Source organism: Hirundo rustica, chromosome Z, assembly GCF_015227805.2.
Source record: "Hirundo rustica isolate bHirRus1 chromosome Z, bHirRus1.pri.v3, whole genome shotgun sequence".
In the NCBI taxonomy this organism is placed as follows: domain Eukaryota; kingdom Metazoa; phylum Chordata; class Aves; order Passeriformes; family Hirundinidae; genus Hirundo; species Hirundo rustica.
The window spans coordinates 43941884-43969570 of NC_053488.1; the positions used below are offsets into that span (position 1 = coordinate 43941884).

Below are 27687 nucleotides of genomic sequence, written 5' to 3' on the forward strand. Positions count from 1 at the left end.
CACAGCCCCACCATCTGCCATGGACTGATCCAGACTGCTGGATCAGTCTGGATCCTGGAGGCTCCTGAACATCTACAGTACATTGATGACATCATTGTATGGGGGAATACAGGAGGGAAAGGAGAGATCATCCAGATTCTGCTGAAAGCTGGTTTTGCCATTAAGCGAAGTAAGGTTAAGGGACCGGCTCAAGAAATCCAGTTCCTGGGAGTAAAGTGGCAAGATGGATGTCGCCAGACCCCCACAGAAGTAATCAACAAGATCACCGCCATGTCTCCACCTACCAACAAGAAGGAGACACAACCTTTCCTAGGTGCCATAGGCTTTTGGAGAATGCACATTCCTGAGTACAGCCAGATTGTGAGCCCTCTCTGCCTGGTCACCCACAAGAAGAATGATTTCCACTGGGGCCCTGAACAGCAACAAGCCTTTACCCAGATCAAGCAGGAGATCGCTCATGTGGTAGCCCTTGGCCCAGTCAGGACGGGACCAGAGGTGAAGAATGTGCTCTACTCTGCAGCCGGGAACAATGGCCTGTCCTGGAGTCTTTGGCAGAAGGTGCCTGGGGAGACTCGGGGCCGACCATTGGGATTCTGGAGCCGAAGCCACAGAGGATCCAAAGCCAACTACACTCCCACAGAGAAGGAAATCTTAGCCGCCTGTGAAGGAGTTCAAGCTGCCTCGGAAGTAATTTGCACTGAAACGCAGCTGCTTTTGACACCTCAACTACCAGTGCTGGGGTGGATGTTCAAGGGAAAGGTTCCTTCCACGCATCATGCCCCTGACACCACATGGAGCAAATGGATTGCCCTCATCACACAGCATGACTGTACTGGAAACCCGAATTGCCCTGGGATTCTGGAAATTATAACTAACTGGCCTGAAGGTGAGACTTTTGGATTATCTTCTAAAGAAGAAGAAGTGATACATGCCGAGGAAGCCCCACCGTATAACAAGCTACTGGAGACTGAAAGACAATATGCCCTCTTCACTGATGGTTCCTGTCAAATTGTAGGCGCTAACCGGAAATGGAAAGCTGCAGTGTGGAGCCCCACACGACAAGTTGCACAAGCTACCGAGGGACAAGGTGGATCAAGTCAGGGCGCAGAACTTAAAGCCATCCACCTGGCCTTAGATATTGCCAGATGAGAGAAGTGGCCAAGACTCTATCTCTACACCGACTCGTGGATGGTCGCTAATGCTCTGTGGGGATGGCTGAATCGCTGGAAAAAGGCCAACTGGCAGCGCAGAGGGAAACCCATCTGGGCTGCTGAGATTTGGCAGGACATCGCTGCACGAGTAGAGAAGCTGACTGTAAAGGTTCGACACGTGGACGCACATGTGTCCAAGAGTCGGGCTAATGAAGAGGATCACAACAACAAGCAGGTGGACAAAGCTGCTAAAGTGAAAGTATCACAGGTGGATCTAGACTGGCAGCACAAAGGAGAAGTATTCCTAGCTCTGGGCAAATGATGCATCTGGTCATCAGGGGAGAGATGCAACATACCGATGGGCCCGTGACCAAGGAGTGAACCTTACTATGGACAACATCTCAGGTCATCCACAACTGTGAGACCTGCGCTGCAATCAAACAGGCCAAGCGGGTAAAGCCTCTGTGGTACGGTGGACGATGGTTGAAGCACAGGTATGGGGAAGCCTGGCAGACTGACTACATCACCCTTCCCCAAACGTGCCAAGGCAAGCGCTATGTGCTGACTGTGGTGGAAGCCACCACTGGATGGTTGGAGACCTATCCTGTGCCTCATGCTACTGCTTGGAATACTATCTTAGGCCTAGAAAAACAGGTCCTGTGGAGACATGGCACCCCTGAGAGAATCGAGTCAGACAATGGGATCCATTTCAAGAACAGCCTTATAAACACCTGGGCTAGAGAACATGGCATTGAATGGATATATCACATCCCTTATCATGCACCAGCTGCCGGGAAAGTTGAACGGTGCAATGGGTTACTTAAGACTACCCTGAAGGTGCTTGGTGGGGGGACTTTCAAAAACTGGGAACTGAACTTAGCAAAGGCCACCTGGATGGTCAACACTCGAGGGTCAACCAGTCAAGCTGGTCCTGCCCAGTCTGAACCCCTGCACACAGTGGATGGAGATAAAGTCCCTGTGGTACACATGAAAGGCATTTTAGGAAAAACTGTTTGGATTAATCCCACCTCAGGCAAAGGCAGACCCATCCGTGGGACTGGTTTTGCTCAAGGACCTGGTTCCACTTGGTGGGTAATGCAGAAAGATGGGGAAACGCATTGTGTACCACAGGGAGACCTAATTTCAAGTGAGAACTGGATGTAAGGTTTTATTCTGTATATGTGTATGTATAAGCATGTGTATATTTATCTATCTAGCTGTTAAGAATGTATTAATTTGGGTATGATGTAGGTGGTCATAGAATAAGGGGTGGGTTATGTCTTAGGTTACAATGTAAGATGTGACCAAAGTATGTATTTTATCACCATCTACATGAGATGTTGAAACTAGGTTGGGCAGTGCTTCCCTTGCCCCTTCCCTCCAGACTATCTTCTGTTAATGGCCAATCAATGCCCTGCTGCATGACTCATAGATAACTCCCTCCAGGAGCTATCTCTGTTTCATGGGCAATCAAGGATCCACTGCAAGATTGATAAAATTATATCAGCCCATTGTAAGATGCTCCACCCAGGGGGAGGAGCCAAGCATTCCCACCTGGATATAATCTGGGATTTGGGACAGCACAGGCAGCCTTACCCACTGGAGTCCCAGAGGACAAGAGCTAACAGACCTTTCTGCGGGAACACTGCTTCAACGAGACCACTTCATCTGGACTGCTACCACCACGGTTCCCTGTTGTATTCTGACTCTGTTAGTGATCTTTTGTACTGTTGCATGTGTTTTATTTTATTTTATTTTACCTGTTTTTTTCTCTCCTATTAAATTGTTTTTTCTGACTTGGGAGTCTCTCACTGGTTTTGCCTTCAAGCCAGTACATCAGTGAAATAATGGAATCCCTCTTAGACAGATACATAACATTTTTATAAATTGTTCCTGATACTAAAGGAGTAGCTAAACTGACGTTGCCATTAGAGAAATTCAGAACTAGAGAGGGACACACTATATTTCATACACAGGTCTTCAGAGCACACTATGTAGGAAGAGTGAGTCATCTAAACAGATGCCCTACACAAGCTCCAAGAAAAAAATCCTGCACCTCAAATAAGGGATGGAAAAAAGAACCAAGCAGTTAGAGATTTAGTCTTTTCTGTTGAAGTTATTACACTTAAACTTCTGTATCATACTTATTACACAGGTCACTACTCATCAGCTGGAGAGAAATCTTTCTGACTACTTTTATTTTAGACAATTTTTTACCCAAGTTCCTCTGACACTTTATATAACCAATCCACCCTCAATTCATAGCTCTTCAAAAATAAAGGTCTTGCCTCAATCTTACTTTGAAAAATCTATAACAACTATGTGGTAGGTTAACCTGGGCTCTCTGCCAGTTCCCCTCCTCAGTAAGTTAGGGAAGAAAATACAATTAATAGCTCATGGATCAAGATAAAGACAGGGAGATCACTCACTTGCTACCATCATGTGCAAAACAGACTGGATTTAGGAAAGATAAATTAAATTTATTGCCAATAATATATAGTGAGAAACAAAAACCAAAATAAATCCATCTTCCCCCCACCATTCCTTCTTCCTTTTTTCCTGGCTTAACTTTATTACTAACTCCCCTACATCTCCCAACTGCTGTGCAGAGCAAAAGGGGGAATGGGGCTTGCAATTCAACCATAACACTGCATCCCTGCCACTCTTTCCACCTCACTCTTTTTCTCTGCTCCAGGATAGAATCCCTCCCACACAATACAATCTTTTCCAGGACTTCCCACAGGAACTCCTTTTCCAGGACTCCTTCTCCCCAGGAGACACAATCCTTCAAGAACTGCTTCAGCGTGGTCCTTTCCAAAGGGCACAGTCCTTTAGAAATAGACTTCTCCAGTATGGGTTCCCCATGGGCCATAGCTCCTAGAACATCTGGTTCTGTATAGGCTGCTCACCACAGGTCACAACTCTGCCAGGAACCTGCTCCTGACTGGGCTCTTCGTGGGCTGCAGCTTCCATCAGGGTGTGTCCACCTGCTTAAGAATGGGGTTTCTCATGGCCTGCAGTGTGGATTTCTGCTCCACATTGGTTCTCCATGAGCTCCAGGGTGACAACCTGCTTTGACATGGTCTTGTCTTTGGGCTTCAAGGGAATCTCTCCTTTGGCACTTGGAGCACCTCCTCCCCTTTCCTTGCTACTGATCTGGAGGACTGCAGGGCTGCTCCTCTTGCATTTTTTTCTCACTCCTCTCTCATGGCTGCTGTACATGATTCTTTACAATTTCTTATATAGATGCTATCACAGATGTGCCAGCAGCATCTCCTAAATATTCAGCATTAGGCAATCATGGGTCTGTCTTGCAACTGGCTGCAGCTTGCACTGTCAAGTACCTGGACAGCTCCTGGTGCCTTCTCAATGAGGCCCACGTGAACTAAATATATACATTTTAAATAGAGTTTAAAAGCTCTGTTCCCAACTAGAGAATAACTTTCAGAAAGCTGAACAAATGAAAACCAAATTTTATCATTTTCTCAAGTAAGGCATTGCACCAACCAATGTTTCAAGTGATACTTAGCTTAAAGTTTCCTAGTTCCTGATTTGAAGACTGCACTGTTGCGTACAGTCCCACCCAATTTCCTACCAAATTCTCTGTGCCTGCTTCCTCATCAGGAGTGGATCTTTTCCAAATTAAAAAAAATGAACATTGTTAGATTTTCATATTCTTACTGAAAAACGTCCTGGAAAACTCCCTTTTGCATTTTTTTAGCTCTGAAAAATCCACTGTCATTTCACCAATTTCTTCTGAAATTTAGTGTGTGTGGTTAGAGTAGAAGATAGAGGAGCATTTGGAATTTGATGTCTAAGGTAATTCCAAAAGAAAGATACTTAAACCAGTTTTTCTTACTGGGATTTTTTTCTGTACATAGACTAGAGGATCAAACCACGATCCTAACTGCACTCTTTACTGGCTCAGTTGTTCAACATGCGCTCTAGAAAATCATGACAGGAATCAGTCATTCCAGAAAGGCAACATCAAAATTAAGAAGCAAAATCATCTATGTCAGACATATGCAAGCTGTAGAATCCAAATATAAGATGACTGTGCACACAAGACAGAGCTGCCACATGGCTGACCAACCTAAAGCATTTCATGCCACTGATCTTGCTCTAGGGGAAATTAAACTGTTGTTGAATCTAATAGTCTACAAGCAGCTAACAGTGCTTGGAGTCTGAACACTGGTAAAAGCTTGGAATGAAAAAGAGGAAAGAACCTTGCTACAGTCTACATCATAAGGCATTTATTTGGGAAGTGAAAGCTAAATGCAGCAATAGAAATATTCAGAAGACACTACAATATTTCTTTGTATGATCTGAATGCTCAAGAGGGAAGAGTGGAGTAATACACAAAAACTCTTCTCAGTTTCTGGCACAGGAGCTGAAATCTGGAGAACCAAATATGGTCTCTGAAAGTATACACTCCTCCTTGCTTGCTTAACAGAGACTGCAAGAAAAAAGGAGACTACACCCCCAGAAATACCTCCCTACTACTCCTGCTAGTTCTATAAAAGTAAGAGTAGGTCAAGTATTTGAGAGCTATTACGAAACTCCTCTATTCCTCCATATCAAAACCTCATAAATAAAGTCTTCAAGGATCTGTTCTACCAGGCTTGTCTGTTTCATAAACTTCTGCCAGAAAAACTGCACCAGCTGGAAGTAGCAGCCAGGAATTAGACTCCAAACAGCCAATTCAACCCTGCTGGAAACAAAATTCTGACGCAGACAGATTATGCCAACAGGAGAAGCATTTGGGTTTGCTTTACTCACACCACAGATTCAAATGGCAAATTTTTTCTGGCACAGGGATTTCTCCTGCTTTTTCAAGAAGGAACTTTTTTGGCCAAGCTGCACTAACTTTTAGGTCAAAGTGGCTTAAACAGATCAAATACAGCCATTTTTCAAACTGTCTTGAAAGCCTATTACAACAGCAACAGCAAAAAGCTAACTGTCTGTATTCTGATATGTCTCAAAGATTTTTGAAATAAAGGTCTCCAAAGAACATTTTTCAAATATGTCAAGTAAAAATTGTTCCAAAGCTTGCTCCCTTTGTATGCACACATATACAAAGCAAATAACCCAACAGTGAAGAGAGACTGTCCTAAACACTTTAAACACAGTCACCACAAAAATCTCAAAAAGTTAAAAGTTACAACAGAAAGCTCTCCTAACTCTCCCAGGCAAACCAAAATCCAGAAGGATTGCGTTCCTCTAGTTCTTTTCTTCTTTTCTGCATATCAATAGAGGAGGGATGGATGCAGGGAAACTGACAACAACCCACATGCAGATTTTTAAGAGAAATTATCTCTGACTGGACTTGGATAGTAAGAGTTAAGCAACTGTCCTGGTTGTTCATGCACCAGAGGTACTACTCTGAATGGTAAAACAGTAGCAAGGGGTTTTAGTTACTAGCATGAGCTGTAAACTGAACCAACAGACTATGGGTCAGTAAGTTACTAGCTGAGACAATATGAAGAATATGTTTTTTTAATGCCTTCTTGACAGGACATGAAAAGAAGGCTGGAGGAACATGACAGTGCCAAGAAAACAATACAAGGAACAGCAAGCAAAAAGGTAGAAGAATATAATCAGAATCTACTTCTTTAATCACTGTAACCATCAACACATAAAACTGTTTAAAAAGGAAAGACTACTACCTGATCCCATAGTTTTCAATTGCAACATATAGCCCTATTTCATGTCACTAAACACACTGACAAGAGTAGGTGAGATAGGAAAAAACAGAAGAAAGCAGGAGACCTAGAACCACACAGCAGTCTTCAGCTTCACCCAAAACATATCTAAAGGTAAAATTCTATAATAACTAGAAGTTCTATAAATATTATCTTAGCTTTTATTCAAAACCTTAGAAAATTGAACAAAAGCTTTAAGGTGCAATACTAGCTTGTTTAATTCTTCAGACCAAAGCCATTCTCAAATACTCCCTGAAAACCAGAAGTACTCTCAAAAATGTATTTTATTTGTACCATTTTCTCAAGCTCACATAGTTAAAATCAGAAGAAGCTCTAAGATTGTCTCCAGAATGACCCTGACTGAGCAGTGAGGCTAGACGAGATGACCTCACTGAAGTCTCTTCCAACCTTATCTATTCTGCGAACTCACCGGCAAAAAATTAGATTTTGCAACAACTTGTGGATACTGCTTCCTCCTCTCTTCCTCACCCAACACTACTATGCATACTTACATACTGACAAAATTCTAAATACCTGCTCACAAAAAGTACCTCAGCAATATCTCTAATACACATATATTAAAATTATACTAATAATGAAAAGTCAAGCTATTCAAACTGCCTATGTGAATGTAATTTGGCCCCTTGTGTGAACACAGCACAGCCCATGACTACTTGATCACGGACACTTTACCAATGTGATGGACACCTGCCTTATTCCATGCATAAGCCTATGCCTTCCTCAAGAATGGAATATTGTCCGGAAATAAAAAGACTCCTGTACAGACTCACCTGCTTTGGCTGCAGAATGGGGCAAGTACACAGCCTCAACTTACACAGGCCAGGACTGGTCACACATGTTCACTCCAGAAAGGCCAACACTTTACTTATTTGGTTTCAGATGTAGTAGAAGAAAAGGAGCCAAGAAGTGACTCAGTGTCAGAGCATTTCTAATGGAGGCACAAGAAGTCCTCACAGACATTATTATTCACAGACATAGTTTATGCATAATCATAGACATCCTTAACCCCATACACACAAGGCTTTGACTTCTTGGTGTCCCTTTTGATCAGTGCTAGAGCATTAATGAGGAACTTTCTGCACCCACGGATGTATGAAGTATTAAAAAGGAGACACAAAGAAAAGAGCAGGTAAAGAATCAAAGTGAAATTTTACAGAAATGAAAGGATATGATTTCTGGCACATCTCTACATTCTTTAATACAATTCCATTTTTGTCACTCTCCAATTTCACTATGTGAAAATACCATAATTTGAAATCATACCCGAATCTACATCAGTCATCAACAGTGTTTAAATATTTTAATCATCTAGACTGCTACTTTTAAAAAAATGGTTGGATGTCGTGTTTTGTGGACTAGGCCTTAGAAGGAAACATGACACTTGGCTTGTGGCTTTCATGGATGTTTGTTGATAGCTAAGGAATGGCAGGATTTAACAATCTTGGATTTCACTCCACTCATAAAAGGGAACTACTTTCTAGGACAAAGTTTCCCAATATGTGGTCTGTAAACCATCAGATGGTGGTCCAAAAAATAATCATAAAAGTGTATTTTTAAAAACATATATTCCCACACACGTTACCAAGAAAACATAATTGAAGAAATACAAAAAAATAAAACATTCCAGGTTTAGCCTAACTAGATAGCACTACAAGGCAAAAAAAATGTGACATTTCACAAGATGATCCTTGCATTTTAAAAGAAATTAAATGTTCTTGAAGCAATATATTATCCTTTAACATTTAAGTTTGAAAACACTTTCTTCTGTTCTACTGAATCTCCTGAGTCCCCTCCAGAAAATGCCTTCTTACATCCAGTATGTTCCTCTCTTCATCTTACTTCCCTAAGCTAACCTGTTTTTTCAAGATCTCACTATGCTTCCTCTATTATTGTTCTTTTTAGAGACACCCATTTAAAGTCACCTACTGAAGCAATCCATCCATCCATCCACCCACTGTGCAATTTTTGCCTATTTTCATTAGAAAACTCTGATTCAGGTATTCTCTTTCACTCTTAAATTTCAGCTACCACTGTTGGAACATTGTTTATTTCACCTGTTCATCTACAGGAATCTCCTTTCTTAGGATGCTTGTTTTACCCATCAGTTTTTAAAAATTACAGACACCTAGTTCACACTCTACTCCCTGGGTTAAGATCCAGATATAGCTAGGCAGCCCTTGTCTTTCACAGTCTTCTTTTCAGGACTCATTTTCCTCCCTAATGTCCTTGTATCTTCTGTATTGTTATGTGTTAATACATACTCTGAATTGCTTGGTTTTCTAACCCAGACAAACAAGCACCAATGACTGAGTTAAATTATTCTACCAAAACAGCTCTGAAGAGACAGCTGACAAATACTGGAAATGTACTTGGAGCTCCTAAGTACAATAATAGTAGCATACCTGAGATACTCTCCCTCAAAATCAGTATTTCTGCTCTCCTATTTCCAATATACCACTACTACAAAATTCAAGAATGTCAAATAAAATACACTGTTAAAAAAACCCAACAGCCATATTTTTATTTCAAGCACATAACATTTAACTTGAAATACCATTTGCACGTGTTGCTCTGCTGCTTAATTCTTCATCAGTTTAAAAATTACAGGTTTTTTTCTGAGCTGACTAAAACTTAAAACTTACTGGTTCAAAACAAGATACAACCTTTAAATTAAATATGCTGATTAATACATACAAATTTAACCTATATATATGCATTACTAAGTACTGAATTGATTATTCCTTTTTTTCCAAGACAATTATTTTCACAAGTCTTGTAAGTGACTGTATCCGCATGAGGACAGGCAACAAAAAGAATTTTAAATTCAAATAAAAGTGCTTAGGTATGCTACATACACAAAAACTTGGAAAAAACTATTTTGCACTTAAAACTAAACTAATGTTATTTGGGGCTATCGAGAATAACTACTACATAAATGAGCAGAAAAGTAAAATTTCAGAACTGATCTCTTTCTTGACAGTTCTATTAGTGTATTTAGAAAGAACAAACTGTTTTACTTCTGTTTTCCATTTCAAATGGATGTAAACTAAATTTGAAAAAATAAGAGATGGTTGAAACATTTTAAAATAAGACTGGTCACTCAATATTCTTAAAAGATACTTCAATATTAATTGATCTTGACATGCCAGCAAATTCTTTTTCCCAGCATCTGGTAGTTGAGAGATTGTGCTTTTCTGAGCACTTTGGCAAGGTGCATGTACTGTTGGATATGTGGGCTGGGGTGTGTGCTTTTTGGTTTTATTTGTTTTTAATTTGAGAATACATTCAGTCTGCAGTAGTAAGCATATTCATCATGAAATTTTAAGTTTACATACGTTTCTTTAATTAAAAGTTCAAGTTAACACATTTAAAACACAGATTTGATACAGCTTTCTACAAAGCCTCTTTATATACCTTCTAAAATTATTTGCATCTTATTCTGACATATTTGCAAGGGTTTCTACATCAATTAAATTAATTTTCACCATCGTGGTTAAACTATTATGTATTTTGAAATACTTCATGACACAGAAAGAATAAACCCAATATTTGATTTGTGTTAGCAATTGAGGAAAACAATTCAAAAATGTTTCGTTACTGAGATAAATACATGAAAAATACATGTTTCCTTGGAATCTGGGCCTATTTTGTTGGTTTTCTGTTTTGCTTGTTTGTTTTTTTTTTAAGTGCAATAAGAGAATACAGATTTCCAGCTTCTCAGGAAAATTAAGTTTGCATACCAGCACAGAATATCCCCGGGACTTCACTCCGGATTACAACAGTTCGTACTTTCTTATCAGATTTCAAAGCATCCACAGCTTTTGACATCTACAGAGAAAAGGAGGAAGGGGAATAACCAAACACTTTTTAAAGTGCTTCATTCCAACACTTCACCTTTATACTGAAAACTATTCTTTTCACTTACCATTTTTACAAGATTTTTGCTAAGTGCATTCTTGGCATGAGATCTGTTTAATCCAAGCACCACAATTCCTGGAGGGGAAGAAAGTTCACATTATTGTTACAATGCAGTGAAATAATTATCATCTATGTAAATTATTATTATTTTGAACTTATACAAAAGGCATTGAAAACTGTAAAAGAATGCTAGCATAATCACTATGGAGTTTCTGAAAGAAAATAAACTGATTTATTCTTTTCAATACTCAACAGAAATTACACTTACTTTAAGACCAAAAATATGTCCCTAACATCTGCATGTGGAAACAATGTTTACAAAGGCTGAATGCAGAATTACACAACTGCACGCACAAATTTCATGTTTCTGCATGAGGTGCTGAGATGCAATCAGGAAAGATGCTTAATCATAAAGCACATATTTCCATATTTAGAGTCCAGAGACTTCTTAAAGCATGAAGTGCTATAGAGCAAAGACCAGCAAATCCAACACAGGGAAAAGGATGTCATAAACACAGAAAGAATGCCAGCAATGGGAAGCGTGTATTTTTGTTTAAAAAGGAACAAAATTTTAAAAAAAAAAAAATAAAAAATAAAAAAAATTCTCCCCTGAAACACAAAAACCTAACTCAATGCTGGGAACGTGGCTCCAAGGACACTTTCACAGCTCCCTTAATCCAACCACAGATCAATTGTCTAACTGATTGATTACCCATGCATTGGTTTAAATGTTGAAGCATGAAACAAAAATTGTCTTTATTTTGCCACCCTCACCTTAACAGGCATGATTATCAAAGAGGAAAATTCTGAAAAGTCTGTTGGAGTAATGCCTAAGTTTACCACAACTAGAGCAATCTTTTAAACAATTACTGCCGGAACCCAACACAACTGCCTGAGTTCAAAACACCTGCACACAGTCCTGATCCTGCTCTGGTAACATTTTATCAATCTGGACCTTTTATGCAGAGAATGCAAGGATAAGGGGGGAAAAAAAGCAGTAAGGCAGGACCAGGAATGAAGAGGCAGAAAGGGGGCTCTGTCTCAAACAAAGACGCCCACAGTACTGCTATCAACCTACAATACGAAAAAAACCCAAAACTGCAGAAACTCAGTGTTTACGCAGATGATTACTACTTCATCGTTCATCTTTGAATGTACAATCTATACGTAATCTTGCCGTTGTAGCCTTCCTTGTCATCTCAGTGCATACTGCTTCTTCTGTTTCTGGAAAACCTGTCTTCCATTAGGACTGACCCATAAGTGTTTGAGCTCCCTTCCTCTCCTTCCTCCTGCAGGTATACTGCACACAGATGCACACAAGATTTAGAAGAGCTCCTGCTCCTTCTGCAGTTACCAATTTGAAGATAAACTCTTCCATTTGTCAGCTACCACTCTCAAGATTCAAATAAAAATAGTGTCAAATGCAAGTAATAAAGCACACATGCCTTTCTTGTTCTTAAGGTACTGTCAAATGCTAAGTATACATACCTACTAAAAGGGGAATGGAGTCCGGTCAACCCAAATGACCTTCATTCCCTTGTTCCCCTCGCCTGAATTCCCACATTTATCCCTATGGCTGGAGATGTTCATATAGGAGTGCCTGCAAAGGTCATTACTCAGGAATGACCATCATAGGAATCTGTTTATATCCGGTAAAGCAAAAAGGAGTAGTGCTGTAGCACTTTTCTTCAGCTGTTATAACTTCTTCTTCAGGAAGAAGATCACTCCAAATTCAAACACTCCATATGTTCAACACAAGCAGATTAGGCAAAAGCATCATTGCACATTAAAGAAACAAAAAGACCCTTTACCCCGACTTCACTTTGATTTTCAGCCACGACAAATCCTGTGCTTGAATAAACTAGAGATGTTATTATCCAAAACCACATTTCAGTTGGGAAATAGAGTCCTTTTCAGAAGCATGTTATACTTAATGGCAATGACACTTAATGACACTTGAATTCCTCTTCTCCCCACTGGAGTCCAAAGACTGCTACTCCAGCACCACCAACAGTATATTCAGAAGGAAGCTCCAGTTAATATTAAAGCACTTCAAAGATTTTTTTCCTACAAAGGAATGATCCTTGAAGACAAATCATACAAGTCAATTTCTGCTTAGCAGTGTTACATCTAGTCATAAAACCACCACTTCTGCACCCTTCAAAGATAAAGATGGCACCCACCCATCTTTTATCTAACTATTAAAAAAAAAAAAAAAAAAAGAAAGAATTGCAAGAGGAGAAGTATGAAAGGTTTGCAAGGGATACCTACATGGTGTAGTAACATATGTACATAAAGACATTCCTTACAGTCACATTTGAATAATTTTTTTTCTGATATGCCATTACTAACAAGATCTAACCATCCTGAGGATGGAAGGAACCTTGAAGATCATCTAGCTCCAAGCCCCCTGCAGGGATACCAGCCAGGGGCCCATTCAACCTGGCCCTGAACATCTCCAGGGATGGGGTATCCACAGCTTCTCTGGGCAATCAGTTGCAGTCCCTAAGAGTAAAGAATTTCTTCCTAATATCTAAACTAAACCTGCTCTCTTCCTGTTTAAAGACCCTCTCTATGTTTCTTACAGGATTCCTTCAGAAAACGGAATGCCACATTAGACCACCCCAAAGTCTAACCTTCAGAATGAACAATCCCAATTCCCTTAGACTTCTTTCACAGGAAAGGTACTCCATCCGTCTAATCATATTCATGGCTCATCTGGACTCGCTCCAACAGTTCCATGTCCTTCCTGTGCTGCAACCCCAGAGCTGGATGCAGGATTCCAGGTGAGGTCTCACCAGAGCAGAGCAGAGGGGCAGAATCCCCTCCCTCTCCTGCTGCCCATGCTGCTTTGGATGCAGCCCAGGACATGTTTAGCTTTCTGAGCTGGGAGTGCCCATGGCTGGGTCATGTCCAGCCTCTCACCCACCAGCACCCCCACGTCCTCCTCCCCAGGGCTGCTTTTGATCTGTTCATCCCTAGCCTGTGTTGGTACCAGGGGTTGCTCTGACCCAGGTGCAACTGAACTTGGTCTTGTAAAACCTCATGAGATTCCCATTCCCCAAGCTTGTCCAGGTCCCTTTGGGTGGGATCCCAACCCAACTGTGGTGCGTCAACAGCACCACTCAGCTTGGTGTCATCTAAAAATCTGCTGAAGTGAACTCAATCCATCTGCCATCAATGAAGATACTAAACTGCAATGGTCCCAGTACAGACTCCTGAGGCACATCACTTGTCACTGACATCCATCAGGAACCTGAACCATTGACCACTACATTCTGGATGCTACCATTCAACCAACTTCTCATCCACTGAACAGTCCATCCACCAAATCCATCTCTCTCCACTCCGGAAAGAAGGATGTCGTGGGGAACTCTGCAAAAGGCTTTCCAGAAATCCAGATAAATGACATCTGTAGCCATTCCCTTAATGACTGATGGAGTGAACCCCATCCTTCAAGGCCACTGGGGTTGGTCAGGCAGGACTTGTCCTTGGTGAAGCTGTGCTTGCTGTCTTAAATCACCTCACTGTCCTCCATGCACCTTAGCACAGCTTCCAAGAGGATCTGTTCTATGACTCTTCCAAGGCACAGAGGTGAGGCTATGGGTCAGTAATCCCCAGGTTCTAGCTTTCTGCCTCTTTTAAAGATAGGTACAATGTTTCCCCTTTCCCAACCACGGGGGACTTGACTGATGGCCCCGACTTTTCAATAATACCTGTTACATTGTCATCTGAAGCATTTAATCATGGTTAATCATGGTACATTCTTCCACACACATATATGTGCTTTCTGAAATCTTTTAAAATAAACTGTTTGAAAAATCGACTGGTGAAAGAAAAGACGTTAAAAAATAACCACTAATAAATATAAATAGAAATTAGTAGTAGTACTGGTAATAGTATTTGCTTTGTTGGTGTATCTGTATGGTATCAAGAACGTGACAGATTTACCAAGATTGAATAAGCATTCACATAATGCTAAACCGAATATTAATGTCATCGTTTTTCCTGGGAGTCATCCTCACATTATTTCTGGGAGACACTTCAACACATAATGTGCATCTATTAAAAATAAATCTGCATACTGAAACTGACTTATCTTAACTGGCTAGGCTCTCCAAGAGATGATGATTCCCAGTCTTGTGTAATATAAGCAGCAATATTCCTCTATGCTACTCTCCTAGCCTATCATTCAAAGCAAAGCAAATGCAAATGTACAGTATGTTCTCTAATTATAAATGGCCCCTGTTAGAAGAGAAAGCTTCCTATGGTATAATTCTCAGTGTTTAAGAGGAAAAAAAAAAAAAAGTTATATTTAAAAGTTATATTATAAAAAATTAAAGTTATATTATAAATTGAAAGCACAGTAAAAGCAAAAAATGTTTTTTACTGAAGTAAGGATACATGCATGTCTGGAAGAGAGCTTCAAAATACCCGTAAATTCCCAGAAACATCCTGATCTAATACCATACACTAAATTTAATACTTGAATAAAGTGAAGAGATTAAATACTGGTTTAACTACTGCCTGTATCAGCACAACAGAAATCTTACTTTTAATAATGGTTTTTATCTTTTTTATCTTGCACTTTTTAGAGATCAAAACATTAATCCTCAATGTTTGGTAGAAGCACATTTAAATGGTTACTTAAAAATTAATCTCGTCTTTAAAACAATATTAATTGTTTTGTCAGAGTTCGAAAGATTCACCACATCCGCATATAAAGTACTTGCAGACTTTTTTGTGTGTGTATTTGTTTTACTATTTATTTGCATTAAATACACACACACATGTAATTTTCCATAATTTAAAAAAAAAAACATTTTAAAATGTCTGAATTATGCTTGAAAAATTGAAGGAGGATCAAAGCAAGTTATTTTTAAGCCTGTTTCACTTAACTACTCAGATAAATGAAGGCAGACAAGTGGATTTAGATATTTATTATTCTAAAGTAGTTTCTTAAGCAAAACAGGAACATATGGTGAATATATCACGCACAGTTCTGGTGGCTTTCATTAATCATCTTATCAAGAAGTATTTAAGTGAAAAATCACACAGAGGTCATTAATCAGCATTTTTTAGAAGCACCAAAACACTCCTCAAAATTCCCTATCTGAGCCTGTTTTATCACTAAATTCTGATTTAACTCTTTTCCACACTTTTTAAATTAGTAGATCTCACCGGCTCAGCTCTGCTTTAAACACAGCATAAGAATGGGAAGTTTTTCCAATTTATCAGCTAGCCATCAGTTTCCAACCTCTGAGCAAACAATTTCAACCAAGACTGTATTTGCTTTCGCCCGTTCCATATATATTAAATTTATAACTGATGGAGACCAAAAGTTGTCTTTCTCTAAACTGAACCAAAACAGCTGGGAAATTTGACCAACGAGGAGTTATTCTAGTGTAAAATCTAAATTTTATGAATATTTATATCACATTCCAGCAAGTGACACTCCAACACTGGAGTCAAAACTAAAAAAGATATTTCTCCCAATTGCATCTATAACTTAAAAATCCAAAGCAATAGGTTCATTTATATTTGTATAGGGATCACTAATGCAATTTGGCTAAGTTCTGAAATGTCAATAGCTGTTGTACATTTCAGCCCTAGTGATCATCAAATAGAATCGCAAATAAAGTAAAAGATACATACTTATTTTTTAAAAACTAACACACTGACAGTCATCTTTACTCACAGAAAATTGACATTAAGAGCTTCACAAGCTGCAACACGGGCAGAATATATAGGTATTTTTCAATCACATTCTTCAAAAATCTCACACTTTTTGTATTCTAGTTCAGGTCAAATTTGAAAGCTGGAAAGCCCTGAGTTAAAATTTCAATAACTAGCCTTTGCAAATGCAGTTTCATTTTAGTTCATGTTTAACAACTTCCCAAGACCTGGCGTATGCAAATCACATGGAAGTGATATGAAGTAAAACAGTTTGCTATTTTGCCTACAGGCAAACATTTCTCCAGTGCTGCAAGACATGCGCTTGTACGTGAAACAGGTACAGCGAGTTTTCTTTTCTCCCCAGTATTCACAACACATCCTTCTCTGAGCAACATAGAAATGCCAGGCATTGTGCAAGAACAGAACCACAGCATCAACAAGTATGTGTGTGCCATAAAAGGTAGTCAGAGAACAAGGTCTGACCCTGCGTGGAGTCGGGAAGTATATAATAGGATGGCGTGATGTGGCCACGGGGGCACCAGAGTACCATGTGGGAAAGTCTAGAACATGAAATCGTAGGTCAAGAAATGGCAGGGTAGAAAAGGGCAATAAAGACCACTGGGGTGTTTACAGAGCTGGTGTCCTCACTCAGCAGAGAAATTACATGCTGTAAGCAGATAAACATAGATTAACTTGCCATATAAACTGAGAAGAAGGGTGTGTGGTAGCACTACAGGGAGGAAGCAGAGCCATTTTTTGTTTGCAGAAATGTTGCCTGCTCTTTGTGCTTCTGAAGATGGCATATGAAGTTTATGTCTCCTTCTGGCCTATTTGTACACCCTTGTTCTCCTATTTTTGTAACAGTGTTTGTTTCTATGTCCTTCTGAAAGTCAATACCAAAGAAAGTTCCTTCTGCTTAAGAAAATTCATTAATTAAAAATACACTGACTGAATCCTTCCTTGTGACAGTGACAGTTGCTTTAACATTACAAATGGTATCTGCACATTTTGGGGCATAAGGCTACATATTCAGTATGAAACACCTTCATAACATTACAAAAACAATGATTCCTAGCTAATTCAACAGCTGAAACACACTGCCTCATTTTATGGTTGTTGTGTAATAGAAATAAAAGTTGAGTACTATGTAATATTGTGGTATTTTCTACCACTTCTTGGTAAAGTACAATATAAACAAAGGAAAAACAGCCTTCTAACATTTTATAAACTCTTCTTTGCTCCTGTGTTGTTTCTTCCCTAACTTACAACAATCCCCAAAAAGTCTGAATAGATGTTTCAAACTAATTCCAAGTTTCACAGTTGGCTGGAAAAACAGCGCTAAAGTAGTACATTTTAAAGGAAGTGGAAAGAGTTTGGAACAGAACTACAAGTTCAATGGTTTCAGGATCAGATTACATCATCTTTACTATCAATCCTAAATAATGGAAAAAACTGGCCCTCAGATGAAAGCACAACATCAGTTTTCCCTTGAAAAAGAAAGAATAATCTTCTAAGCCTCATATTAAAATCTAAAGTTTTAAAGTTACCTCTCTGTATATGTATACAAATCTATGTACAGGCATAATCGACACAGGCATTTGCCTGAATTGGCAGCAGGTCTGAAACTGATGCGTTAATCTGCTCAAAGATGCAAACTAAGCTGTGCATCTCAACACATGGTGATTCCAAGTTATATTCTTCATATAAAGATATTCATGTGCCGCAGATAATCAAAACCCTATACTACGGCCCTCTCCATAAAAGCAGGTATAACATCATAGCTATGAAATAAATCCGAAGGAACAGAGTTTGCACTTACTTCTTGTCTTGGTTTGAAAAGACAGGTATCTGCTAGGGAGAGGCAGGGCCTCTCTAGGAATGGTGAATTCCAATCCCTTCCCTCCCAAGTTATTATCATTTGGAAGATTAAAAAAAAAAACCTTTTCAGTCAGAGCTATGGGGAAAGGAATAACAGTTCTTTACTAGTAAATATAACATGACAAACAAACAACAACAGCAGTAATAATAATAATAATAAACAGAAACAAGAACCCCGAGGGGCTTTGTCTCACAAACCCTGGGCAGTCTGATCTCTTGGGACCCCAAGAGCACCAAGCCGAAAAGGTGAAAAAACTCCGGGATGATGGCTGGAAACGGTGGATTGTCCCGGCAGGCAGGGGGGTGTCCCAGCAGGCAAAGTGAGCAGTGCTGAAGAAGCTGCGACAGCTGGACGAGGCTGACCCAGCTCTAGCAGGGCAGGTGAAGAGCTCTGAATTCCTGGGCGCTCCAGCAGATGATAGAATTCCCAGGACGGGACCCTCCGTTAACCATGGACTCCTTACACAGCCAGCAGTCGCCCGATCGTCCTCTCCAAAAACCGAGAGCAGAAGCAAAAAAACCACCCTCAGCTCCCGGAGCCCCCTGAGCCTTTCCCTCCCCCCTAAACTAAGTGATCTACTACCTTTTGTGTGGGTCAAGTACCCTTTAAGCATCAGTATTTAGTCTCCTATCAACTTATGGGGGGGGAAAATTCCACAGGAAAACTTAACCCCCAACACTTCTTCTCCACCATTCCTAGTCCTGCTGCATCCACAGGGGAAAGAAGTGACAAAACAGCAAAGGAAGTGGAACACCTCCAAAATCCGGTGAGCACCACATCATAAGAGGAAGTACGAAGTGTCTGTGCTATGCAGCACTGGCTGCAGGTCACTAAGGAACACAGATTTTCTTCCCTTTTTAAGTAGGTGAGTTAAAATAAGACTCTTAGTTTAGCTGAGTAGAATAAGATGAGTAGTTTTTAGCTGACAACACTAAAAACAAGGAGGAGGAGTAGGAAAAGGGGCATGAGTTGAGAGAATACTAAAGCCATATCTTTCAGCACAGAAATCATGGATGTAAGTTTTATGCCCTTCTCTGCCCTCGGCACACAAGCACAAAACTGATGTCTGAAGCAGCATGACTCTAGAAGTTTCCTGCTAAACTTCATTTTTTCACAATTAGGGCAGCAAACAGATGCCAGCTCAGAGAGATCTACCTCACAAGCACAGCACATATACTGCAGTACTCTGGAAAAGAAGAGTGATGATGTTGACACACCTCAAAGATAGGATGCCATCCACAGCAACCTAGACAAGCTCATGAAATGGGCCCATGGGAATCTCATGAGGTTTAATGAGACCAAGGTGCAAGGTTCTTCAACTGGGTCAGGACAACTCTCAGTATCAGCACAGGCTGGGGATGAACAGATCAAAAGCAGCCCTGGGGAGGAGGACGTGGGGGTGCTGGTGGGTGAGAGGCTGGACATGACCCAGCCATGGGCACTCCCAGCTCAGAAAGCTAAACATGTCCTGGGCTGCATCCAAAGCAGTGTGGGCAGCAGGAGAGGGAGGGGATTCTGCCCCTCTGCTCTGCCCTGGTGAGACCTCAGCTGGGGTGGATGGACATGGAACTGTTGGAGGTACTCCCAGAGAATGGGCCACCTCTTCTATAAAGAAAGGCTGATAAAATTGGAACTGTTCAGTGCAGAAATGAAAAGGCTTTGAAGTGACCTAATTCCAGCCTTCCAGTACCTGAAGGGAATCTGCCTGGAAGATGAGGCAAGACTATTTGCAAGGACATGGTGCAACAGGACAAGGTGGAATGGATTCAAATTGAAAGAAGTCTAGATTAGATAATAGAAGGAAAATCTTTACTGTGAGGGTGGTGAGGCACTGGAATAGGCTGCCTAGAGAAGCTGGGGATGTGGATTCCAGGTGTTCAAGGCCAGGTTGGATGAGGCTCTAAGCAAATCTGGTTCAGTACGAGGTGTCCCTGCCCTAGTGGAAGAGTTAGAATCACAGTATTCAAGGTCCTTTCTAACCTAAACCGTTCTACGATGCTGTGAAGAGCCAAGAAGGATCAAGTTGACCCAGTTCTGCCACTGCCATGCCAGCAGGTCCCAGCACCCTGCGACGCAACCCCGGCCGCGGTGACAACGAAAAGGAGGAGCCAGCGCTCTCTTCCCGCCCCTCGCCGCCGTGCATCTCCCTCAGGACCGCCCTCTCTCTGTCCCGCTGGGGTCACCCTGGCCAGACCGGGACAGCGGGTGCAGAACCACCTTCCCCTCGTTACCTTTGTGCTCATCATTCAGGTACCGGACGCGCAGCTCCTCCTCTTCCTTCGCCTGGGAGCTGTAGCTCCTCCCGGCCGAGGGGAGAGCGGCGGCGGCGGCGACGCCTCCCCGCAGCGGGGGCGTGCGATGGCCGGTTAGGCCGAGGGCGGCGGAGGTCGCGGAGGCCGCGGCCGCGAGCCTGAGCCGGGCGCGCAGGAGGCCGAGCCCGCCCAGCGCTACCGCCATCGCTGCTGCCGGCGCCGCCTCAGCCTCTCGCGGCCCCGGCCCCGCCGCCCACGTGACCGGCTGCAGCACGCACGGGGCGCCGCTCCCCCCTCCCCTCCCGTCCCCTCCCCGCGCGCCGCCGCCGCCCGGGGCCGCGGTGGGGGTGGTGACTCGCCCTGGCCGGACCCTGCGTCTGCGCCGGCCGCATCTCGGCTGGTACTCGAGGCAGGAAAAGAGTCGTCGGCCAGGGGAGATCTGAGACTTGACAGCCTCATCCTGGACCGTGTCAAAAACAGGGTGGGCTGCTTGGCGAGGGAGAGACTTCTGCCCCTCTGCTCCGCTCTGATGTGACCTCACCTGGAACCTTGCATCCAGCTCTGGGATCCCCAAGAGAAGAAATACATGAAACTGATGAAGAACGTCCAGAGAAGGCCATGAAGGTGATAAGGGGGCTGGAGCATCTCCCCTACAAAGACAGGCGGAGGGAGCTGTGTCTGGTGAAGAGATGGAGGAGAGAAGGTTGTGAGGAGACCCCGCAGCAACCTTCCAGTATCTGAAGGGAAGTTGATCAGGATCTGTAGTGATAGGACAAGCAGTAATGGGTACGAATTAAGAGAGGAAATTTAGGTGATATTTTTGGAAGAAATTCTTCACTGTGACAGTGGATGAGGATGAGTGGAATAGGTTGCCCAGCCCTCACAACTTTGAAGTTGAATAAGGCCTTGAGTCAACCTGGTCGAGTGGGGGATGTCTCTGCCAGTGGCATGGGACAGGGTGGTCTTTAAAGTCCATTCCAACCTCTTGACCTTGTATGATTCTGTGATTCTCACACACAGCTTGAAATATGCAGGCGTGTGGACAAATTTCTCATCAGTAAATGTAGATGTTTAGTTTCATCACGGCTTCATGAAACTGCTGGAAGTTGTGCAGCACATTTATTTGCAGTGAACTTGAGAACATCCCACCTTAAAGGCAGTGTACTCGGGCTCTGTTATGGTGTGTGTGGTGGCACCAGAATGAACAGTCATGAACTCTGCAGCACTTGCTTCTTCCCTCACATCAGCCATGGCCTGGTCACGGCATCAGCACTGAACAAAGAAAGGAGCTATGGTCAGTAACAGAAACCAGGTAGCACATGGTTCTGTATACTGCAATAAAAGACTGCTTGGATTGGCCATCCTCCTGTTTTGGGGTTCTCAGAATTACCATTGTGTTGCAAAACTAAGGATCAAATTAATATGCCTTGGTGTTTAGAGTTGGGTTTAGGTCTCTAAGCAACACTGACATGGTGCCTGCTTGCGCTCCATGCACACCAGCAGACATACCAGCATGAAACAAGTCAAACAATAAAAGCAGTAACAATGGAGGTAGGAGGTAATTGCTATGTTTTCTTGTAAATTCACATGATTTAAGACTGATATGACCTGTTTTAAAATGGTTGAAATTTCAGCAATCCATGTGTCAATGCCATAACAATTTCGTTGAGCCAGAATATGCATTAGGTATAAAAGAAGTTGACTTGTTTCCTTGCACAGGACCTGGCAAAGGTTATTATAACTGCAGTGAATGCAGGTCTGTAATGAGGCTCTTAAAAACTGTGAAGTTTGTCTTCTTCAAGTTTATTTCCTTCAAATTAGGCCTTGAGGACTGATGAAAACATGCCTTTGAGCCACCCCCTGCTATTTTCATAATTCAGTGTTACTTAATCAAGGGAATAAACTGTACTGCTTCTGAGCAGAGGCTCAGATGGAGCCATTTTGGTGGTTGTTTAGGAAAACTAGCTACTGCATTCCTTTATGTGGTTGCTCAGCACCTCCTCCATGCCTGCCTTCTGAAGAAACAAAAGTCTAAAAATAATGTCCTATTTGTTCTTGTGGAGCACTGTGAAGGTCAAATGTGCATGTGGGGGGAGGAGTAGGGAGACTATTGCCTTGCGTTTATTATGTTTTACTATTTAAACAAGGTGATAGCTTGTGATTCACAGCCCTTTCCAGTAGAGCCCACAGTATGCCAAAGACTTCCAGTAGAAAGAAATAAAGAAATTTTGTTTTCAGGTGAAAAACATTTTAGTTTATGAGAAGAAATTGTGAAATGTCATATCCAACTACACCAATAGAAACAGAGAGACATGCAGAAGATAAAAAGGCATTAAAAGCAGAACTAAATTCGATGCTACATCATAAGGTTGTCTTGAAGCTGAAGGCAGATATTTAGTCATATGCAGTGGTTCCCAGAGTGAAGGACTAGTGAACACGTTTCTGAGCAGAGGTCAGAAAGGGCAGTCAAGCCAAAAGATTCATCTCCATTAGAGAAATATCCAGTCATTTTTAAAATGAAAAATTTTAGACATGCAATTTTCTTTTGCATGCCATTGTCTGATTTTACTTTCTTTGTGTAAGAATTGAAAAGAAAATTTAATTTCTATTTTTTTCTCTATAAATGTGTAAAATTGCATTATATGATATGCATATATGTGTGCTTTATTGCAGTCATTTAATACTATGCTGCATTTTGTAATACTGTATATTCAATTTCTCCTGTTCCCTGACATGCAAGCCTAATTCAGGACGCAGATGAAAGCAAAGTTTTCCATATTCTCTTGTTCTCTGTTTTTTTCACTGTAGTTTACTTCTAAAACACAGCTTTGGGGTCATAATAGTACATGGAAAGGTAAAGTATGTTGATATGGGATTATTTAAATGTATATCCTAATTTTAAAAAAGGAGGAACTGGAAGACAATTGAGTAACTACAATTACTATTGTAATCATAAATAACGTATCACACTGCTTGGTAACCTGACTGCTGCTACAAACAGAAATCCAAATATTGATACTTGGTGATGGGTAAAATAAATTGATTATAATAAATCTTGACTCAGCCTCCCTTATGTCCACAGAAGCAGTAAATGAAAATAGAACCAGTGTAGATGGAGACTAGCTTATCAAATTCTCTGTACTCAGCTGTAACTTTTAGTACGGCCCCTCAGCCTTCATCTAATCCAAGGGGAAAACTTGAAGGTCCTTCACCCTAATTAATGTTACATTTGGAGTTGCCTTGGAAAGCCCATTTACATCAGGTTACAGGTTCTCACAGTGTACAGGACTGAAACTGACAGGTGAAATGTGCAGCCCCTTTTGTAGTTTGAACATGGCTTTTGTTTGATAATATGATCTGAAGGGGGTCAGCTGGGGCTTGGGATTAGGACAGTACTGTTGCAATTTACACAGCACAGTGAAGAGGTGCAAAAATTGGGAGACTATTTATGTGGTTTGTGGAATAGCACTTCATAGTGCTATTCTGTATGCACTGGTGTGGGGCAGCTGCCATGGTTCATTTTCCAGAGGAGCAATCTCACTGTTAATTAGATATAACATAAGCATGTGGTTTCTAAACTTTAGATCTAAATTAAGTACCTAAAACCAAAGAGTGTGAAACTACTTGTGGTTGTTCAGTTAGGGATCTGGTGCTATTAAAAATGCTAATAAATCATTTGAAATGAGACGGAAAAATAATTGCAATGTATTTATATAATATGCAGTTTTACAGTGAACAATGAAAGGGTTCAGACAGTATGTACAAAAAAGCAGGAATATGGGCAAGGAATCTCACCTAGTTCTAAGATGCTTTAATTTTCTTACATTGATGCATGTAGATGAAATTAACAAATAGTTTCATTTTCTCTGGATGAGCATATCAGTGTCAATGGGTGAAATGAAAAGGGAACATGTTTTAGAGGAAAAATGTAGCACCCAATTTTGGCTTTTCAAAGTAGGTCCTTTGTCTTGCAAATTGAAAAGTAATTGTCTCTGTAAAGGGACTGTGATATTTAAGAGTGAGATCTGTCAGCTGTCTGTCCTCTAAAGTTGGTTTGCAAAGGTTGTTTCAATTTCACACCACCCAGCAGAAGCATTTGTCTCTTCTAGTATTCACATATTTGGTTTTAATCAACAGCAGGATTTATCTGATTGTTGTGTTATGCAGTTAGCACACTTGCCTTTCCAATCTTGATTTTTAACTTTTTGTAAAACCTTTTTGACCTTTAAAACTGATAGTGATAAAGACATAACCCTTGTTATGTATTTATTATTAGTAAACATATAGCACACACAGCATGTTCTCTTTTTGGCACTGAGCCTATTCAATATGTTTTGCAGGCAGCTGTTTCCTTAGATTGTCTATTTTCTTTCTTCTCAGTGCAGCTTTAAGACTGTAATGCTAAGATGTTTTTACAACTTACTTTTTCTCTTCAGGAATTACTCTTACTAAATTTAGTCTACTTAGGTATGCTTACAAGCTTGCTTACTTGACTCTTGGTACCTGGCTCCAGTACACATTATTGAGAACTGTACCTATGTGTCACTCGTGTCTTGGAGCACAGAGCAGATTCTGGCTTTGAATTAATGTCAACCCCATTTACCTGTACTTCTACTCTTTCATCTTGAAAACAGAGAAGACTGCATTGGATTAACGTAGTGGAAAAGTGCATGGCATATGTGAGCCGATTACAGGGATGTCTTAAAATCCTTCCCAAAATTGTCTGTCTCTTCAGATCACAAACAAGACATGATGCTACAACAATTACAGGATCACAAACATGCTGAGTAAGACCTCTTCCATGAGCAAATTGGCACTAGCAGCCACAGGGCTACAGCTCTGTAATAGTGGAAGATGAGGCTCTTATGTACTTAAAACTGGAATTGAGCAGGTATTTATTAAATAAAATGTATAGAATGCTTTATTTTGAGGCAGGGCACACAATTTATCCCTAAAGGACATGAAATAAAAGTATTTATTTTTATGAAATTAGACATAAACACAGGTACTGAAAACAGAGAATTTACAGACAGTGAAGATTCTTAAAAACTCATATATTTGTATGTAATTACAACTCCTAAATATGTGTATGCTGATATGTCTCCTTTTGCCAAAGCTTTTGAAAAACTTTCTTATGTTTTTAAAGTAGTTCAATACATCAGACATTGTCTTGGTTTGAAAAGACAGGTATCTGCTAGGGAGAGGCAGGGCCTCTCTAGGAATGGTGAATTCCAATCCCTTCCCTCCAAGTTATTATAATTTGGAAGATTAAAAAAAACTTTTCAGTCAGAGCTATGGGGAAAGGAATAACAGTCCTTTACTAGTAAATATAACAGGACAAACACAAAACAACAGCAATAATAATAATAATAATAATAATAATAATAATAATAATAAACAGAACCAAGAACACTGAGGGGCTTTGTCTCACAAGCCCAGGGCAGTCTGATCCCTTGAGACTCCTAAATATGTGTATGCTGATATGTCTCCTTTTGCCAAAGCTTTTGAAAAACTTTCTTATGTTTTTAAAGTCGTTCAATACACCAGCCATTTACTCAGCTAGCTAAATAATGTAACAATTGTATTCAGGCAAACTGCAAACCAACTCTTAACATCATTGAATACTTTTCTACAGTGAATGTACCCTGTTCTATTAAGATTGTTAAAATGATTTCTTTTCTTCATGATGAGGCAAACCTTTGTCTGAAGCAATACTCCCCTTCCTCATCTGCATCCTGCTGAAGAACTCCAAAGCCAACACTGTGTTGTTAACTGTGCCTGAGAGAGTCTTTGCTCTGTCAGCAGGAAGGGCAAGCTCTCCTGTAGTGTAGATGAGTCAGTAAAAGCTGCAGAAGAAGCACAGAAACTAGGGAGAGCACAACTAATGTAATCAGCATTTGATTTAAGGTATTTGACATAAAATTCTAGTAGAAAATGGATTTCCCAATATTATCTGGGTACTCTTATGTGTGGTGAAAGGCTATCAGGGCTGCTGCTAAGGAGGCAGTAAAACAATATTGTCAAATCTGTGATATTAAGAAGGATGAAATAGAGCTAGGTATTAGCCCTCAGAAGAAAGCATTTAGATACTTCCAGTGTCTAAATGCAGAGAGTGAGGTTTTCAACTATGCAAGCATTTGGTAAAATGAAAGGGGAAATTCATCTGAATAACATTTTGTTTAAAATTTTTTAAAGTAATAAAGGACATTTCAGTAGAACTCTCAATGAAACAAATTTAAATTTTCTATCACCATTACAATCAGGAGATGAAAAATATTTTAATACTTCTGTCCTCATGTAATGTGATTTCTAGTGAAAAGCAATTACCAAGAATCTCTGCTTTGTTTGAAGGCAATACTTCTGTCGTGAAAGCCAGCTTACTGTGAGGAGCTAAGAGAAGCTGGTCTTTTAGGTTCAAGAAATGAAGAAAAACGTAACAGAAAAATGAAAAACACTACATAACCTGTTTTTGTTAGTTGTAATTCTTTATTACTCTCCATGAGCAAGCCAAGAGTTAAGATGTATGTTGCATTTCTGAACAGCATAATTACACTTCCTTTCTGTTTAGCTATTTTTTTTTTTTTGGGGGGGGGGGGGCGTGGAGAGGGGAGGATCTGTGCAAACACAAAACTCAGCAGAGTGCTCTAGACAATACATGAAGTTGAAGGTATTGTTCACCTTTTTGCTAAAAACTGCAGCATTGTTATAGAAGATAATTGCATAGTTACTGCTTGAAAAATATGATGCATTATGCACAAATCACTCTAAAAATGTAAGCTTACATTTTATGATACAAAACGAATTTTTAGTCTTTTATGATTAACAGTATGTTGTGCATGTTGTGCAGAGTTTTACTGAATATATTGCATACTTTCTAAGAAATGTCTTACATTGATTTTCACACCATGTGGGGAAAACGTTAGAATTTTTTTTTGGTCTTCTCTTCAATTTCATTAGATTAGATTACTTTCGCATTCTATATTAACTATATTTTTCTGCATTCTTTATATACTGATGTAAATAAGATACTCTGATAAGTCGAATAAGCATTTTCAATGAAAGCCCGTTCAGTCCTATATAGAATTCTA

The 27687-nt window shown here is 40.5% G+C and overlaps 1 protein-coding gene across 1 annotated transcript in view; it reads right to left on the bottom strand.

Annotated features, from left to right (window-relative positions):
• AUH (AU RNA binding methylglutaconyl-CoA hydratase) overlaps positions 1-20991 on the bottom strand; it is a 132446-nt gene extending 111455 nt beyond the window's left edge. Inside the window, exons 1-4 of the mRNA XM_040090985.1 lie at positions 20959-20991; positions 20579-20864; positions 10800-10867; positions 10615-10702 (exon numbers count right to left, since the gene is read on the bottom strand). Coding sequence (XP_039946919.1) covers positions 10615-10702; positions 10800-10867; positions 20579-20864; positions 20959-20991 — 475 coding nt within the window. The remainder of the gene's footprint in view (positions 1-10614; positions 10703-10799; positions 10868-20578; positions 20865-20958) is intronic.
• Positions 20992-27687: the final 6696 nt, after the last annotated feature.